The 16482-nt window shown below is 38.6% G+C and overlaps 1 protein-coding gene across 1 annotated transcript; it reads left to right on the forward strand.

Moving 5' to 3' along the window:
• Nucleotides 1–10393: 10393 nt before the first annotated feature.
• On the forward strand, nucleotides 10394–11779 carry LOC139132084 (nucleolar protein 58-like). The gene is made up of 2 exons (XM_070698474.1): nucleotides 10394–10449; nucleotides 11218–11779. Exons 1-2 carry the CDS (start codon nucleotides 10394–10396, stop codon nucleotides 11777–11779), a joined length of 618 nt encoding a protein of 205 aa, XP_070554575.1.
• The last annotated feature ends 4703 nt before the right edge of the window (nucleotides 11780–16482 follow it).

The following is a 16482-nucleotide window of genomic DNA, read 5'->3' on the forward strand; positions in this document are numbered from 1 at the left end:
TACCAAAATGTTTGGTTTTACTACGACTTACATGACATTTCTCATACCCAAACAGTGAATAGTCAGCTTCCGGACAACCCAAGTTTCTGTTAAGAATATAAAATCAAAACTTTGAAAATACTTTAACACATCAGGATTGCTCCATTTACTTTTTATACCATTAATATTCCATAGAATACAAGATAACGGTTTCACAGAAAAACAATTTTCATAATTTAGGCCTACAGAGTTCTGTAATATTGCTTGTGGCTGATCACTTGGAATGTTCAGATTACCGATGATCTGTTTTACTCAGTTAATCAGTTGGCCATATAGAATTGATTCAAAGCTGATTTCTTGTGTATATCGGGGAATAGGTGTACAAAGTTGTATTACATTACCAATAAAATGTCAGGAACTGAAAATGTAGATGGAACTGCTACATCCATAATCAATTCAATGGAGCAATTGATGTCAAGTGGTAATTTGTGGAAATAAACATCGTTCATTATTGTATTTTTCAACTCTATTGGAAGTTCTTGTTCACTTAAATTCAAGCTTCCTTTTAGTAACAGAGATGAAACAATCTGCACACAGATTCTTTTCAGAGAAAAAAAACATGTTTCCTAGAAGAGACAAAATAATACCTGCTACGTTATTTTTCATTCATAAAGTGAGGTGTATCAGTACTTGGCCTTGACATTACTGTATGCAAGTAGTGACTGAAGTTCATCTTTCAGCTATATTGCTAGCTTGCTTGATATGACAAGAAATGAGTAGTAGTATCCAAGTAACTGACTTATAGACAGCAACTTGACAGGAATTTGGCTTCCAGCAGTTCAAGGGTGGTCAAATGAAATGCTACATATAGGCAGGTATTTTTACACTGGACAAGAGTGTACAAGTATATTACTTCTGATTGTGATGGCATTTACACAAACATCTGTCTGATGTCACAGACCTAAATCATTTGGTATACCAATGTGAGTTGATAATATAAGTCTGCCTCCATCATCTGTATGCATGTATGTCTGTATGTTTTAATGTATATAATTGCAAGTGAATATAAAATGTGATATAGGTTTAATTACACTTGTAAGATCTTTTAGTTGTGAATGTTTGTTTCTTAAGGATGTGCATGCAGTAGATCAGAAGCAAATTGCCTCTCTGGTACTTAGAATTCCTTATGATGCAATGCTTTAGTACTGTTGTATAAGCAGGCAGGCATAAATGTCAGTTTAAATTGATCAAATCAATAGCAAAAAAAACTACAATGTCACAATTTGTACTTGACATCTTTGCAATATATCGATCATAGAATTACATGTTCACTAATTATGCAAAAACAGTAATTGTGTTGATATGACCTTATTAAATTCTAATTTTGATCAATGTGCATTGAAGAATTCAGAAATTCATACTGTAGGAAAATGGCATTTCCTTCAATCTCATTGATTGTACATTCTCACCGACAATATTCTATGTAAAGGCCAAGTGTTGTGATTTGTGTTTTATTAGAATAGATATTAGACATAACATTTATTATGTATGCAGCTCAGGTATAGCTACTGTAAATGTCAGTGCTCATTACAACACAGGAAGTGTGTGTGTGTGTTTGTGTGTGAGACCTTATCTATTTATTGTTATTGATTGATTTTTCATAAAGATCAAGCATTCTGTCCATTTGTTGGAGACAACAGCTCATCATTCTTGTCTTCCATGTCGGACACCACAGTGAACAGTCTATCTTGCACAGACATCCTGTCCATTCTAGCCTTTCGTTTTTTACTTGGTTGGTCTGGTTTTGGTCTTGTTTCTGGAATAGTGCCACTGGAGTCACTGCTTAATGCATCAGAGTCAATAGTCACAGTTGGATTAGTTCCCTCTCTGTGTCCATACAAAACACTAAATCTTTCATAGTGCCTGCATGTTCTTGTCTGTGTACCAGTTTGTTTCTCCCAACAACAACTTCCATGAAGGCTTTTTTCAGGTTTTTCCATCTGTCTTTGGCTTGGGTCTTGGAGATAATGACACTATGTTTGGCCATATCAGATACTACAATTTGCCACAAAGAATCATGTCTTGCAGCACTTTTAAACTTATCATCAAGATCTGCTCTCAGTGATACAAAGAGTCTCTTCCCTCTCCGTCCATATGTGGACCTTGTCATTACCACTGGCACTGCTTGTAGGAGGGGAAGTCAGTTTGGCTGGGGTACATCTGTTTCCTTTTCTTTACTACCCTGTTGACTATCAAGTTGATTTTCTGGCATCATCGGTGTACCTTGTTTTCTGTCACATGTTCACTCTTCTTTTTTCCATTTTGCATTTTTTTATTCCCTTGGTTCCAGTTGTTCACTTGGACCATCTTTTATATACTACGTGTCAATTGATTTATAATTGCCTGTTTTGTGTTAGCATCTGAAAAAAGTTAGGGTTAACAGCTAAAGTTATGTCTATTACCAGAAACACAATTTTTTTGGGGGGGGGGGGAGTAGACCAACACATTTTTTCCCTTACCCCAAGCAAAGCAAGGTCAGGTCAGTCAAGGGAAAAAAGAGGAAAAGACACTAACTATTGCTCGTTTTAAGAGATAATAATATAACAGAACTTCATGACCTCTGCACGCAATCTGTGACGTGCAAAAGTTATTTCCACGAGTCAAGCGACCATGTTCTGCGGCGGTATTTTCACGAGCACAGTGAGTAGAAAATACAGCAGAATAGGCCGTATAACAAGCGGAAATAAGTTTTGTACGTCACAGATCGCGCGCAGAGATCATGAAGTTATTATGTCCTCTCAAATTTGATGAAAATTGAATTGTTGGCAGTGACGTACAGATATCTGCCTCAGTGCAGAGGTACTGATGCTGCAACCGTACAACGCTCAGCCTCTATGATTGGCCCAGCCACGCACAAAGTGAGGTCATGTTAGGTCAGTTCATCAGTCCTTTGGTTAGCTTTGCTATATCGTGCTGGCAAATACAACGAATATTTGATGGAAGAAAGTAAATTTTTGGTAAAGTTAGAGGCTCCCGAATATCTGCGATGGCTATAAGATAGCAGATTAGAAGGATATTAGAATTACATCTACATACCCATGCAGTGTTGCTGAGGTTATAAGATCTGCAATCTCTTTTCCCACTCTCACAGATCTACTTTTACTGGAATTGGGTTGCAAAATCCTAATTTTAACACTGAAATAAAGAAACATTTAAAAATGAAATGTCGATACTGATGAGAAAGTTGGTTTCTCTTTGTCCAAATTTCCACAATACACATACAGAAAAATATGAGTAAGGCCAAAAAAAGGGAAAAAAATGTTTCTGGTCATTGACATATTGTAGAAATGATGCGGCGATGCATTTTTAAATGAAATTCAATACATTTTTTTTCATTTTTTCCGAAAGGGCAAACGGTAAAAGGAAGAAAAGGCTGACACGCACACATTTAAGTGTAGTTAGGCCGAAGTAATTAAATTCTTTGTTTTGCGTCCCCATCCGCCTAGGTTTTTAAAGTTTTCATGAAAAACACACACAGTGTATTTGAATAGGAAATTTTAGGACATGACTGCTTAGCTTTTCTGAACGAAAATTTTGTTACAATTTGTTATTTGCTGCAATCAATTTGCAAATTACATTGTGTTAATTTTCTTGTGTGTGTTTTTCAGCCGCTTAGATGCATACCTTTTCCCATTTAGAGTGGACGCAAAACAAAGAATTTAATTACTTTGGCCTATGGGTCAACAACCCTACTACAAGCATTTTTTCGTAGTTTTTTGTCTTTTGTTCAGGCTTATTTTTGTATTCACGGTTTGTTGTGGTGTAGTAGGCTTCAACTACTTGCACAGAAAAAAAATCTTATCAATGAAAAACCAGTCAAAATGACACAGAACTGCCTCAAAATGACACAGAACTGCCAAAATGTCACCAAAATAATGCAAGTAGGTGAGCTGTACACACTCGTAGCTAATTAAAGTGATGCGGGCGATTACCAGAAACATTTCTTTTGGCCTAAGGAGGGGACTGCCCCATTTATACAGGAATATTGGGGGATTATACGCTGGTAACAATCTCCATCATGATTAAGTTATTGATATCATTTAAGGGGTGCTGGTCACCCCTTGACAAATTGCTAGGGGGTGCGTACATGCTAAAAGAGGTTAACCCCCCCCCCCATCGCCGTACCTAAAGGAATGATGAAACACTCAAATTATTATTTTAGGGGATGTATTTTGTAAACAGTCGTTTGGTCATTTTTACCGAAATCAGTACAACTATCGGACAAAACAGCTCAAAGCTATTTTCTATGAAAGCTACATATCAAACCTGGACTTTGGTCATAATTTTCATTACGTTTGGAAAAAACTTTCATAAAACGTCTTATTTACTTAAAAAAATGAAAAATAACAATTAAAGTTTATATACTTACGTCTGCTTGGCGGCCATTTTGGTGAGTTCCTACCCCAGTAACCCTGCTCTGGACAGTTAGACGGTACGCCTGTACCCGGAGACTGTCATGTTGGAAAATTTTGACAGGTCACGTATGTGCACTTCCGCATTGCGACGTACCCCTCTGTATGCTCTCTGTATTTGCGTATCGTTTATATCAAACCGGCGGGTGGCAATATATAGGAAATCATGGAAATCAGGCGATGTGAAATGTATATTTTCGCCCAATCGCGCAGCCCAGATGAAAAATACATGCTAGGATGATCGACTCAGAGGCGGCGCAAATAAAAAAGTTTTTTTTTATTTTCATCTCGGAACTGAAATTTACGGTCGGTGGTGGATGAGAAACACAAAAATAAAAAATGTCGCCCTGATGGAAAATAGTAACGGAGAGCAGAAAAGATAAAAGCAAGGTTTGGTATTTGGTGTGCAGTCTGGTGTGTAAATGCTTACTATGAGAGGTCAGGGGTCAACTGCAGAGATTGAAGGTGCAGAAAGCTTGGGAAAATTCTTCATCAATTGCAAAGATGAAAATAACTCTTTAAACTCTTTGAACCGAGAGGAAGCCGAGTCACCAGGGAAGACGACGTGACATGATCTTTGCGGTGACACGCAGAGCCGAGCTGAACATGGCTGAGGCATACGATGAAGCAAGCGATTAGGTTGACATGGCCTTAGGGAGATTACAAAAAAGATTGGAGCGCTTTCATTTAGCGCCATGACGAAAGAGTTTATTTCGAAACCTGGTTACTCGGCCATTTTCGAACAGTCCGTCCTCTATTTTGCAAGATTTCACAGAGGGTAATTAGTATACAATAGTCATGCAGTCATGATAACAGTTCATACGCTAACTATATACTGATATTTTTAGTAATTGTCATGATTAGTATCTATGAACACCTGTCAGTCTATTCATTTGAATGACGTCATTGTCAATGTATGCTAATGTCTTGGTCTTGAATGTTGGTCTTGAATAAATCAGTTCAGTTGAATAGCATCTCTGAGTCAGTGTGGTCGATTCTTACATGGTGTCAGGAGTGGGATTGCCAAAATGGAACAGCTTACACCACCAGGTAGTTTGAGTTTCCAAGGAAATGTTTCGGAGAATTGGAGAAGGTTTAAACAACATTTTGAAATCTATCTGGTTGCGAGTGGTATTAGTGCCAAAGATGACAAGGTACAGGCCATGACGTTTCTCCATGTGGCAGGCCCCGAAGCAGTTGAAGTATATAACACATTTCACTGGGACTCTGAAGGTGACAACGTAAAACTTGACAAGGTAATGGGCGAGTTTGAGAAATATTGTAATCCACGCAAGAATATAACCTACGAGAGGCACGTTTCAATATGAGAAATCAAGGTCCATCAGAACCTATTGACATGTATGTAACAGACCTGAAACTGAAAGCAAAATCGTGCGAATTTGGACAACTTACTGACTCTCTAATTCGGGACCGAATAGTTTGTGGAATCCAAAATGATCAAGTCCGAGCTCGTTTGTTAAGAGATACCAATTTAACTTTAGAAAAAACTGTTGACATTTGTCGTGCTGCAGAAGCTAGTGAAACGCAGATTAAGAATTTGACTGAGACTCACGATGACAGGGTGGTAAATGCGCTATCAAGTAAAGATCCAACCCAAAGTACACACAATACGTTTGATAATATTAATAAGCCCAGCCGAGGTAAAATTCCAGCAAGAAATAATCCACCTGTTGTACAATGTAGAAACTGCGGTTGGAGACACGAGCGAATGCAATGCCCTGCTTATGGCCAAATTTGTCATCAATGTGGGAAGAAAAACCATTTTGCGAGAGTATGTCGTTCTCCGTGGTCTAAACAAAAGATACACGTAATTAATGAAACTGATAAAGAAAGCGATGATGACGAAGAGCAACTTATCATAGATTCTTTGAACTCTAACAGTTCTAACGAGAATAAAGAATGGAAGATAAATGTCATAGCAAATGACCGAAATATTGCATTCAAACTTGACACCGGAGCACAATGTAATGTAATCCGGAAAAAGTTATATGATAAAATCTCGGCAGAACCATTAAAACGTTCAAAAGCTAGACTTGTAACTTATTCAGGTGACAAAATAAAGTACTTGGGAAAAGTAAAATGACAATATGTTATAAGAATCGCTATCATGTGGCCGAATTTCATGTAGTTAATGCTAATGTTGCGCCAGTTTTAGGACTACAAACGTGTTTGGAAATGAATCTTATTAAGAGATTGTATGAAGTGACAACAGATAAAGATGGTAAAACTTCGATTGACCCAGTAGATATCCTTGATGAATATCCGGATGTATTTGAAGGATTGGGATGCGTGACAGGAGAATATCACATTAAAATTGACCCGTCAGTGTCTCCGGTCGTGCATCCGCCTCGGAAAATTCCATTTGCCCTTCGAGACAAAGTGAAAAATGAGTTAAAGAGAATGGAAGAAATGGGAGTTATTACAAAGGTAACAGAACCGACAGACTGGGTGAATTCAATGTTGTTGTTCAGAAAGGTGAAAAGGTCAGAATATGTATCGATCCAAGGGATTTAAATAAAGCTGTTAAAAGAGAACATTATCCAATGAAAACTGTCGAGGAAGTGGCGGGAAAACTAGCAGGTGCTAAATTATTCAGCGTTTTGGATGCAGGTAATGCCTTCTGGCAAGTAAAAGTCGACGACGAAAGTTCAAAATTGCTAACATTTAACACGCCATTTGGTCGGTATCGATTTTGAGACTTCCTTTGGAATTTCATCTGCTCCAGAAGTTTTTCAGCGAATTGTTTCACAAACGTACGAAGGCCTTGATGGTGTAGATTCTATAATGGATGACGTCATGATATGGAGTTCAGATGATAAAAAGCAACACGCATCGAAAATACGTAGTGTGATGGAAAGAACGCGTGAAAGAAATTTAAAGCTAAATAGAAAAAAATGCAAAATCGCTTTACCACAGGTGAAGTATGTAGGCCACACATTTGGACCTGATGGACTTAGACCAGATGAAGAGAAATAAAAGCTATCAATGATATAGAGATTCCCAAAAATACTCAACAATTACAAAGATTTATGGGTATGGTGAACTATTTGTCCAAATTTATTCCAAACCTATCTACCATTAATCAGCCACTGAGAGAATTGATTCAAAATGATGTTGCTTGGCATTGGGAAAAAACATGACCGCTGTTTTAACGAATTAAAATCGGTCATTACCAAAGCACCAGTATTGAATTACTATGACCTTAATAAAACCGGTAACCGTGTCTGTTGATGCATCATCGGTGGGTTAGGAGCTTGTTTAATGCAAGAAAATCAGCCAGTTGCTTATGCTTCTCGTACTCTGAATAAATCTGAACGGAATTACGCACAGATAGAAAAAGAAATGTTGGCTATTGTCTTTGGATGTACAAAATTTCATCAGTACATATACGGTAGAAATAACGTTTGCATAGAAACGGACCATAAACCACTAGAAAGCTTGTACAAAAAGCCTATAGCGGCTGCACCACCACGTATTCAACGAATGATGCTAAAAATTCAAAGATATGACTTAAATGTTGAATAGTAAACAGCTGCATATTGCAGACACTCTGAGTCGATCACCAATTAAGATTGCATTTGAGGAGAGCACAGATGAATTCGAAGTTCACACTTTATCAAACATGCCAATCACTGACAAGAAAATATTGATCTTCAAAGAAGGAACAAAAAATGATCCAATATTACAGAAATTAATATCTACAGTAATGAACGGCTGGCCACATAAAAGAGATGATGTTGATCCTGATATCAGAGAATATTGGCAATTCAGAGATGAAATAAGTGTTGAGGATGATTTTGTTGTTAAAACGGGAACAAATTATTGTACCAGCATCATTGCGACGGGAAATGGTAGAAAAGATTCATAGTAGCCATTTAGGAGTGGAAAAGTGTAAGAAACGAGCTAGAGATGTGTTGTTTTGGCCCGGAATGGGTGCACAAATAACAGATGAAATCGCCAAGTGTGCAACATGTAATCGGTTCAGACGCCGACACGACAACAGAAGGAACCGCTTATCAACCACGATATACCAGATCGACCATGGCAAAAAGTGGGCTCTGACATTTTTGAATGTAACAAAGAAAAGTACTTACTGCTTGTAGATTATTTCTCAAAATACGTTGAAGTGTCAGAAATCACGGATACAACTAGTAAAGGTATCATAAAACAACATAAGGAACAATTCGCAAGGCATGGTATCCCCGAAGTAGTGATATCGGATAATGGCCCGAGTGTAGAATTTAAAACATTTGCTCAGCAGTATAATTTTGAACACATCACATCATCCCCGATATATCCACAAAGCAATGGTATGGTGGAAAGAGCAATACAGACTGTAAAAAAATTGCTACTGAAAGCGAAATATGATAATAAAGATCCGTATCTTGCTCTACTTGCACTTAGAAACACTCCTTTAGAAGGATTAGGATCACCAGTTCAGTTGTTAATGAGTAGACGGACAAGGACATTGATTCCCACCAAGGCATCACTCCTTGAACCAAAAGTAGAAAATAAGATTGTGAATGTGAAACGTAAAATAGAGAAACCAAGAAATTCAGAAATTTTACTATGACCGCGGATCGAAACCACTGATAAATTTAAAATCAGGTGATCAAGTGCGCGGTGCGCACACCAGAAAAGATTTGGAAACCTGGAACCGTGATACATACTACTACAAAACCTCGGTCATATATTGTACAAGCCGAAAGCAGGCAATATAGGAGAACCTTAGAGACCTGCTATTTACTCCAAAGGAAACTCTAGCTGTACCAAAATGTGAGTTACCAGATGATACTACTCCAACTTTGTTGCCAGTTCAACCACATACAAGTCCCGTCAAGCTGCCGCAAAGAGAAATACTATCTGGTTCAGAAAACAGCACATCGACCATGGGGCCAATCACCAGTCGCGTCAGTGGACGGATCATCCGAAAGCCTGTTCGGTTTGGATTTGATGAATATTCTTCATAAGACAGGGAAAGGGATGAGTTAGAACGAGGCAGAATAATCCTCAACTCTCCCTGAAGCTGGGTAGTCCACCCCACGCTTCAATAGTCAGGCAGTTAAATAATTTGATATTTTGTTTGTTCTTGATGTTGTATCGTTGCTGTAACAATTGTTATTTATGACGTCACCAATATATTGCAATGTTAACATATTTCTATCAACACAACAAACAGTTCAGTCGAGCATTTCAGACTCGTTTACAAAAGAAGGAAGATGTCATGATTAGTATCTATGAACACCTGTCAGTCTATTCATTTGAATGACGTCATTGTCAATGTATGCTAATGTCTTGGTCTTGAATGTTGGTCTTGAATAAATCAGTTCAGTTGAATAGCATCTCTGAGTCAGTGTGGTCGATTCTTACAGTAATTTCCATTGTGCTCTTACGATTATTCTTCGCCATTTCTACATTTTGGTGTGACGTCATTTGATACAGCTGAATTGCTAAGACGATCGACACTGCTTAAATATTCTGAATTCTCAGTATTATAAAGAGTTTCAACTATGTATCTTAGCCTACTGACGCAAATCTAATGGGACCGCAAGACTTGTCGTTGGCTGTTGACATTTCGTTCACAGTTTATACTGTATACACATATTATGTGATTATAATCACTTGAAGACAATGTATTATACCCTCAATATGTTGTTGGAGGGCATTTTCGTCGGAGATCGGCGCGGCACGTTACATGTTTACTTCGCGTTTTAACTCCTGAGGGCGCTGTGAGCGCCAACATGATTGGCGCGAAGTAAAGCTATAGTGACGTACGTGACATTTTGTTCTATCTGCAAATAGAACGCAACAACACCACAGCTAGCAACGTTTGTTCGAATCATTGCGAGGTCGTCAGCACTGCACAAAAATCTTTCAAGCTGAGCGATAAATCTTGTAATTTCTACAGAAAACGTAACAAAATGGGTAGCAGACTTTCAAGGCAGCCTAACATCTTCGACAGAATTGTCTTGCAAAGGTGAGTTAACGAGTGAATTTGGCTCTACAAAACAATGAGTGTTGAGAAGCTGCAGCCTCTCTGCAGTAGCAACATATGCACGGCGAAACAGAGCATGGCAATGACAACTAACTACTAGTCTTTGTGACTTCATTAAGTGTTGTAAAATTCTCTCTGCAGAAGTGCATTCTTTAAATAAGCTGGATCGCCAGTATACCCAACATTCTGTCATTGTTATCTAGCGTTCACATCCCTCTGACCCGTTCTTTTGAACAGACTGCACGATCAGATGGAAACGATAGAAGTTTTATAAGCCTAATATGAATTTGACATAGCGCTTGAGGATACTCTTCAATTCCAAATGGCTTTGGTCTGTTATGGCTAATCTGTATCGTTTCATAGCCCTTCGAGGGGTGCTCTGCTAGGCTGACACATGAAAGAAAATGGTTCCACACTGAAGAAAGAAATTGCAAGACATGTCCTGCGTATGATTTTTTTCAGCGTTGCAAAATGAGCCACTTTTCCATTCATTCATATATATATATATATATATATATATATATATATATATATATATATATATGTATGTATGTATATGTATATGTATATATATATATATATATATTATATATATATATATATATATATATATATCTCGAAGTATACAGATTTCCTCATGGAAAATTACACAGTGCTCGATGCCAAGCAGACCCTAATAAATAATGACACAAATTTCAGTAAGTACAAGTGTGTATTTTATATATATTCTTGATATATTCATCTTTGTAGAGACGAAGAGGAGAAGTATGCAGAATTGCTACAAAAGTGGGAAGCCGCGCAAGTTCATCTTGTTGCAATGGAGGAGAGGGTTGAGAAAAAGAGCAAGAAGAAGAGGCGGTTTTTTAAAAAGAGAGCGAGGAAAGAAATCGATCGCCGAAAGGAAATCCTTGACGCTGTCTGGGACATCAGAGATGAATTCGTCAGCGAGATGAAGAAACAACGCTTGGTGGCGTACTATAGAATACTAAACCAGCAGAAGAAGGAACAGATAGAACGAGAAAGGAAGCTATTAAAAGACGCACAAGCAAGTCTGAAGGAGAAAATTGAGAAAATTAAAAAGAGAGAAGCGGCTGAGAGTTGCAAGGAATGGATCAAGGAAAGAAAAGCTTGCCAGGGAGAGGATGAGGTCATCGAACGTGAGATGGCCGAACGAAGGGAGAAAATTACTCAGATTAGGATGCGCAGTGCACAGAGAAAAGAAGAGAGAGCTGCCCCCCAAAAAGATTCGGAGATTATTTCGCTAAGCTCAAAGCCATGGCCAAGGTCGAGTAAAAAGGGAACGTTTACATAGACTCCATTCCCTCTGAGGAACAATATCGTCATGGGAACGTTTTGTCTTCAGGTGTTTTTGCGTTTGTGAAACGGCACGAAGTTCAAGTTTCTCTGCATGCATCGTTATATCGAAAATGTAACAAAACATGGCACGGGCGGTGTCTGTTTCCACGAAAAGAACTGACAAAACAGTCAACGGCTGTGTGGCCATAGGAGGATTCGAAACAAGTCTTATTTGACTTGGATACCATTCACTATAGGAAAAAATTGCGAGACTGGAGCGAGAAAGTGACGCTTTCTCGCAATTGGTGAGAATCTCTTGTCATTCTCACAGCTACCGGTGAGAATTCAAAAATTCTCACCGGTGAGCAGTGAGAAATGCACTCCTTGGTGAGATAATAGATTCTCACCGGTGAGAATGGAAATTCTCACCAAGCACTGTGAGAATGGTAATTTTACGGTGAGAATCAACCAGACTCACCATTCATTGGTGAGAATCAGCCAGACTTGTTGTTCACTGGTGTGAATCAATCTGGTTAATTCTCACAAGTGAACAATGAGTCTGGTTGATTCTCACCAGTGAATGATGAGTCTGGTTGATTCTCACTGTAAAAATTACCATTTTCACAGTGCTTGGTGAGAATTTCCATTCTCACCGGTGAGAATCTATTATCTCACCAAGGAGTGCATTTCTCACTGCTCACCGGTGAGAATTCAAAAATTCTCACCGGTAGCAGTGAGAATGACAAGAGATTCTCACCAATTGCGAGAAAGCGCGACTTTCTCGTTCCAGTCTCGCAATTTTTCCTATAGTAATTGTTGGAAAGATTGGGAAAATAGGGACGAAGAGACAGCATGATAAAAAATTTAAGATAACAGAGAATTTTAAGAAATTGTCGACTGATATTTGTAATCATTGACAAGGTTTTTTTATCTAAAACAATTTAAGTTTAGATTTTATTTCGTCGTTTACTCTTTAAGTTGAATTTATCTTCTAAAATGACAATATTCTCTTCTTCTCATTCATGACAATAAATGGTGATTGAGAATGAATATCGCCTCTTGTTGGATTCTTTGTGAGCATCTATGTGTAGATCACGGGTAGAAATACTCTACACCCTAAATTCGGTGATAATGATATTCATGACGCAGAAAAGCAACAAAAATCTGAAATCTCAGGTTTTACGCCCCCTCCTCCCATGACCCACTTACTTCGATGGAACCGCGCCCTCAATGGTCACGGGCATTGTCTATTTTATTTCCTTCTGACAGAACCACCAACTTTTGTACCAAGGTTGCGTACTTATCTTTTTCTTGTCTGAATAGACGAACGAATGACGACTGTAGTAAAGCATTTCATTGATGGTATGAATGATGACGATCTCCGATGAAAGCTTTCCCCTTGATTGAGCTTCCACAATCGTCAATCGACCTGGCTTGCAACTTGATTAAGTTGACTGAATTTTACAAAAACCAAAACATGTTGATGATTCAAAAAGTTGCCCTTTTGAGAAATTATTCAACTCTAAAATGCACTATTAATTGACTGTACGGTCAACTGATGGTTGATGGTTGTCTTTGTGGTGGATTTTATTGGCCTATCGCAGGCCTGGTTATCTTGTCCATGACATTAATATTCTTGACAGAGTGCGGTTCCGGTGACCTCAGCGTTCTCAGACTGTTCTCGGGACACCTTCTCGCTCTCTTGATGAGCTTGGTTAGCCATTGCTGTATACTTTGAATATTATACATGGTTTGTAATGTATCGATGTGACAGGATTCGTCGCAACTCTTTGAGTATCACAACAATTATCGTATCGTTCACATCAATACAGACTTATTCGTCAGAGGCTATTGTATGACGTCAATGAACTTTGCACCAATTACGTCGGTGCTGTGTTGAATGCCCTTACGCCACAAGGAAGACCGCGCTTAAATAAATTGTGTCTGGGATCTCGATGGTGATGTATTACATATGTGCGATGGTGACGGAAGTTTTCGTCAGGTGTCAGTTATGATAAGAGGAGTCGGCCCGCATTGACGTTACACCGCGTGACAAATTCATTATGAAGTCTTCCTTTGGTCGGCAAGCCGTATTGTACAACACTAATCGACCATGATACATGCAAAAAATGTATCAGTCCCGCCATCACCGGTCTGAAAGAGCGATTTTTTTGTGTGTGACGGGGATATGGATAAACAGGAATTAGTACGTTACTTTTCCTTGTGCAGCGAATTCCAAATGAAGGCTCTACTTAGCTTTATTATTAATGGGGATGGGGTAGCGGGGAAAATCAGGAGAGAGTTTAGTTTACAAAGCGGTCATGTAAACGGGTCAATTCTATATTAGAAAATTTAATGGTGGTACGCTTTAAAAAAAAAGTAGGAATAGTGGCATAACCAAAAATATAATGGAATAGAATAATATCAAGCCTAGGGACAGTATAAATAGGATTCTATTAACACAGTATTGATTGTTACGGTAAAAAACAACAACCTGCACAAATCCAGGCTTGTAGCATAATATGCAGTGTTGTCCTTATATTTAAAAGTAGCCGGGTAAATTAAAAAAGTAGACGGGTGGACTGCGAGGGAGCGAAGCGGCCGAGCGGCGAGTGAGCGAGCGAACGAGGGGGAGAGAGCGCGAGAGGGGGGTGTCCCCCTCTCGCAAGGCGAAAAATGAAATTTTGGAGTGGAAATGGTGTTCTCTGGTGGCATCTGAGGTGACATTTAGCTGAGACTGAAACAGTACTTTTGTTGTGTTCTTAGACGTGGCTCACATACAAAAAATCAAACAAACATGATTTTTGTTTTGTTTGTATTATTTATGACACACATATGGTTTTATTTGCCGTGAAGATGTAACATTTAATCTTAAATCACGTGCTGTCTGCTCATTTCATTGCTCATTTCCCATTCTTCATTACCACATAGTAGTTTCCCCAAAACCCTCAAACTCATTCTATTCTAATCAAAACAAATTCGCTTTTATTAAGAAAAACATCGGTAAGATAATTCACTGTTACAGTGTTCGCATTTACGAAAAAAAAAATGCGTATATAGAAAACTCATAACAATGAAAAAATGCGTAGAGTCGATCAATGCGTAATAATATTACGCATTGGATTGAGTCTCTACCCATTTTTTCATTGTTATGAGTTTTCTATACGCAAACGATAATAGTAAAATGTTTGCGAAAGCACTTTCCGCGACTGAGCTTAGGCGACAACCAGACGAGATGAGTGCCCGCTTAACATTAAATTTGTTTCAACATTTCCGTCAATCATTCATTTTGTGTGGAAAGTTTCGGATTCTCTGAGTGTAGTCTGAAAAATCGGCATCGTCGAATCCGAGGCACGTTACCATGTCAGCTGTGCCATGAACTTACTACGTTGCTAATTTTCAGGCTAGCGATAGTTTCTGAAACTTATGACACAAAGTGAGTGATTGACAGAAATGTTGCAACAAATTAAATGCAAACCGCGGCCGCGCACGATCATCGCGTCTCGCTGTCCCCAAATTTGATCAAAGCAGATATGCAGCATGGCGTCGGGAGGAAACAACTCTATTTTCTTTCAAATTTGCTCCACGAGTCCGTGAAAAAAATGATTCAGAGGGTCCATCGAAATACACTGTCGCCAGTGTCGGCAACACACATGCCTGTGACCGTGGATTCTAGTACGTAAAAATAATCAATGAAAAAAATACCCATTCAAATAAACAGTTGCTTCTAAAAAAATCAGTTCTAGCTCATTTTTTTTAAATCTAGAAAATGCGTCGGTATTGCTCTGAGAATAACTTAACTTGTTGAGAAGATCATACTCGTAGTGACCGTGACGTTGGCAGCCAGCGCGGCGGCGGACTAGCTGCAGGCTCATGAACTTCGAATCGTCGATCAAAATCACATCTTTTCGGCGCTTTTTTTCTCACAAATTCAGCGAAATTGAAGTTTTTCATTCATAAACTAAATATATTTTTGGAATTAAGTATGTCTTTCGAACGGGCTTTTTTCGGGAAAAAATATTCCATCGGCAAGGTGCCAGTGGTCGACGCAACATTTCTTTTTGACGCCATCGCTAAAAATCATGACCTAAGATGACCTTCATACTAATCAAACCAATTACACTGCTCGTAACAAAGACAACATCATAGGCGCGTCCATCAGCCAATCACACTATTTAACAAATAAAAGATCGGGCTCAAAAAGCCACAAACGGGTATTTAGAAACTGTTTTATGTTTGTGCAGTTCCATGCGGGGAAAGGGGTCGCGAAACTGCTAATCGTACGTGTGCCGTCTAACAGCTGGCAGTGCAATCCCGAAATTACAGGTCTATAAAAATAATCTACTTACGTTAAAAGTAGCCGGGAAAAAATGCAAAACAGCCGGGTTATTTACCGGCACCCGGCTTCTAAGGACAACACTGAATATGGACACTAAATAATGGCTTATTTCTTCATTGTGACCATTTGTGGTCTGAAAAAAAGGTAAATAGTCCACAATCTATATAAATCCAGTAAATCTGAAATCATCATAATGGGATTGTAAATGTTGCAATATTAGCTGTGTACAATGTCATCATGGTATAGCGGTTTACTATGTATATCACACTACTATTAAGACTGCACTGAATTACCCTTTATGACTATAACATAAACCCAGTTGACCGGTGATCCCGGTTAAAATTTGTTCATAGTATGTATCTATGAGGCGTGTTCATTTT

The sequence above is a fragment of the Ptychodera flava genome, chromosome 4 (genome assembly GCF_041260155.1).
Source record: "Ptychodera flava strain L36383 chromosome 4, AS_Pfla_20210202, whole genome shotgun sequence".
Lineage (NCBI taxonomy): Eukaryota > Metazoa > Hemichordata > Enteropneusta > Ptychoderidae > Ptychodera > Ptychodera flava.

What these genes read in the sequence shown, in the direction of transcription:
- LOC139132084 (XM_070698474.1), top strand. Translation starts at nt 10,394, where the DNA reads ATGGGTAGCAGACTTTCAAGGCAGCCTAACATCTTCGACAGAATTGTC. An exon ending in GACAGAATTGTCTTGCAAAG is followed by an intron (nt 10,450 to 11,217) that starts GTGAGTTAACGA and finishes TCATCTTTGTAG; the next exon opens with AGACGAAGAGGAGAAGTATG.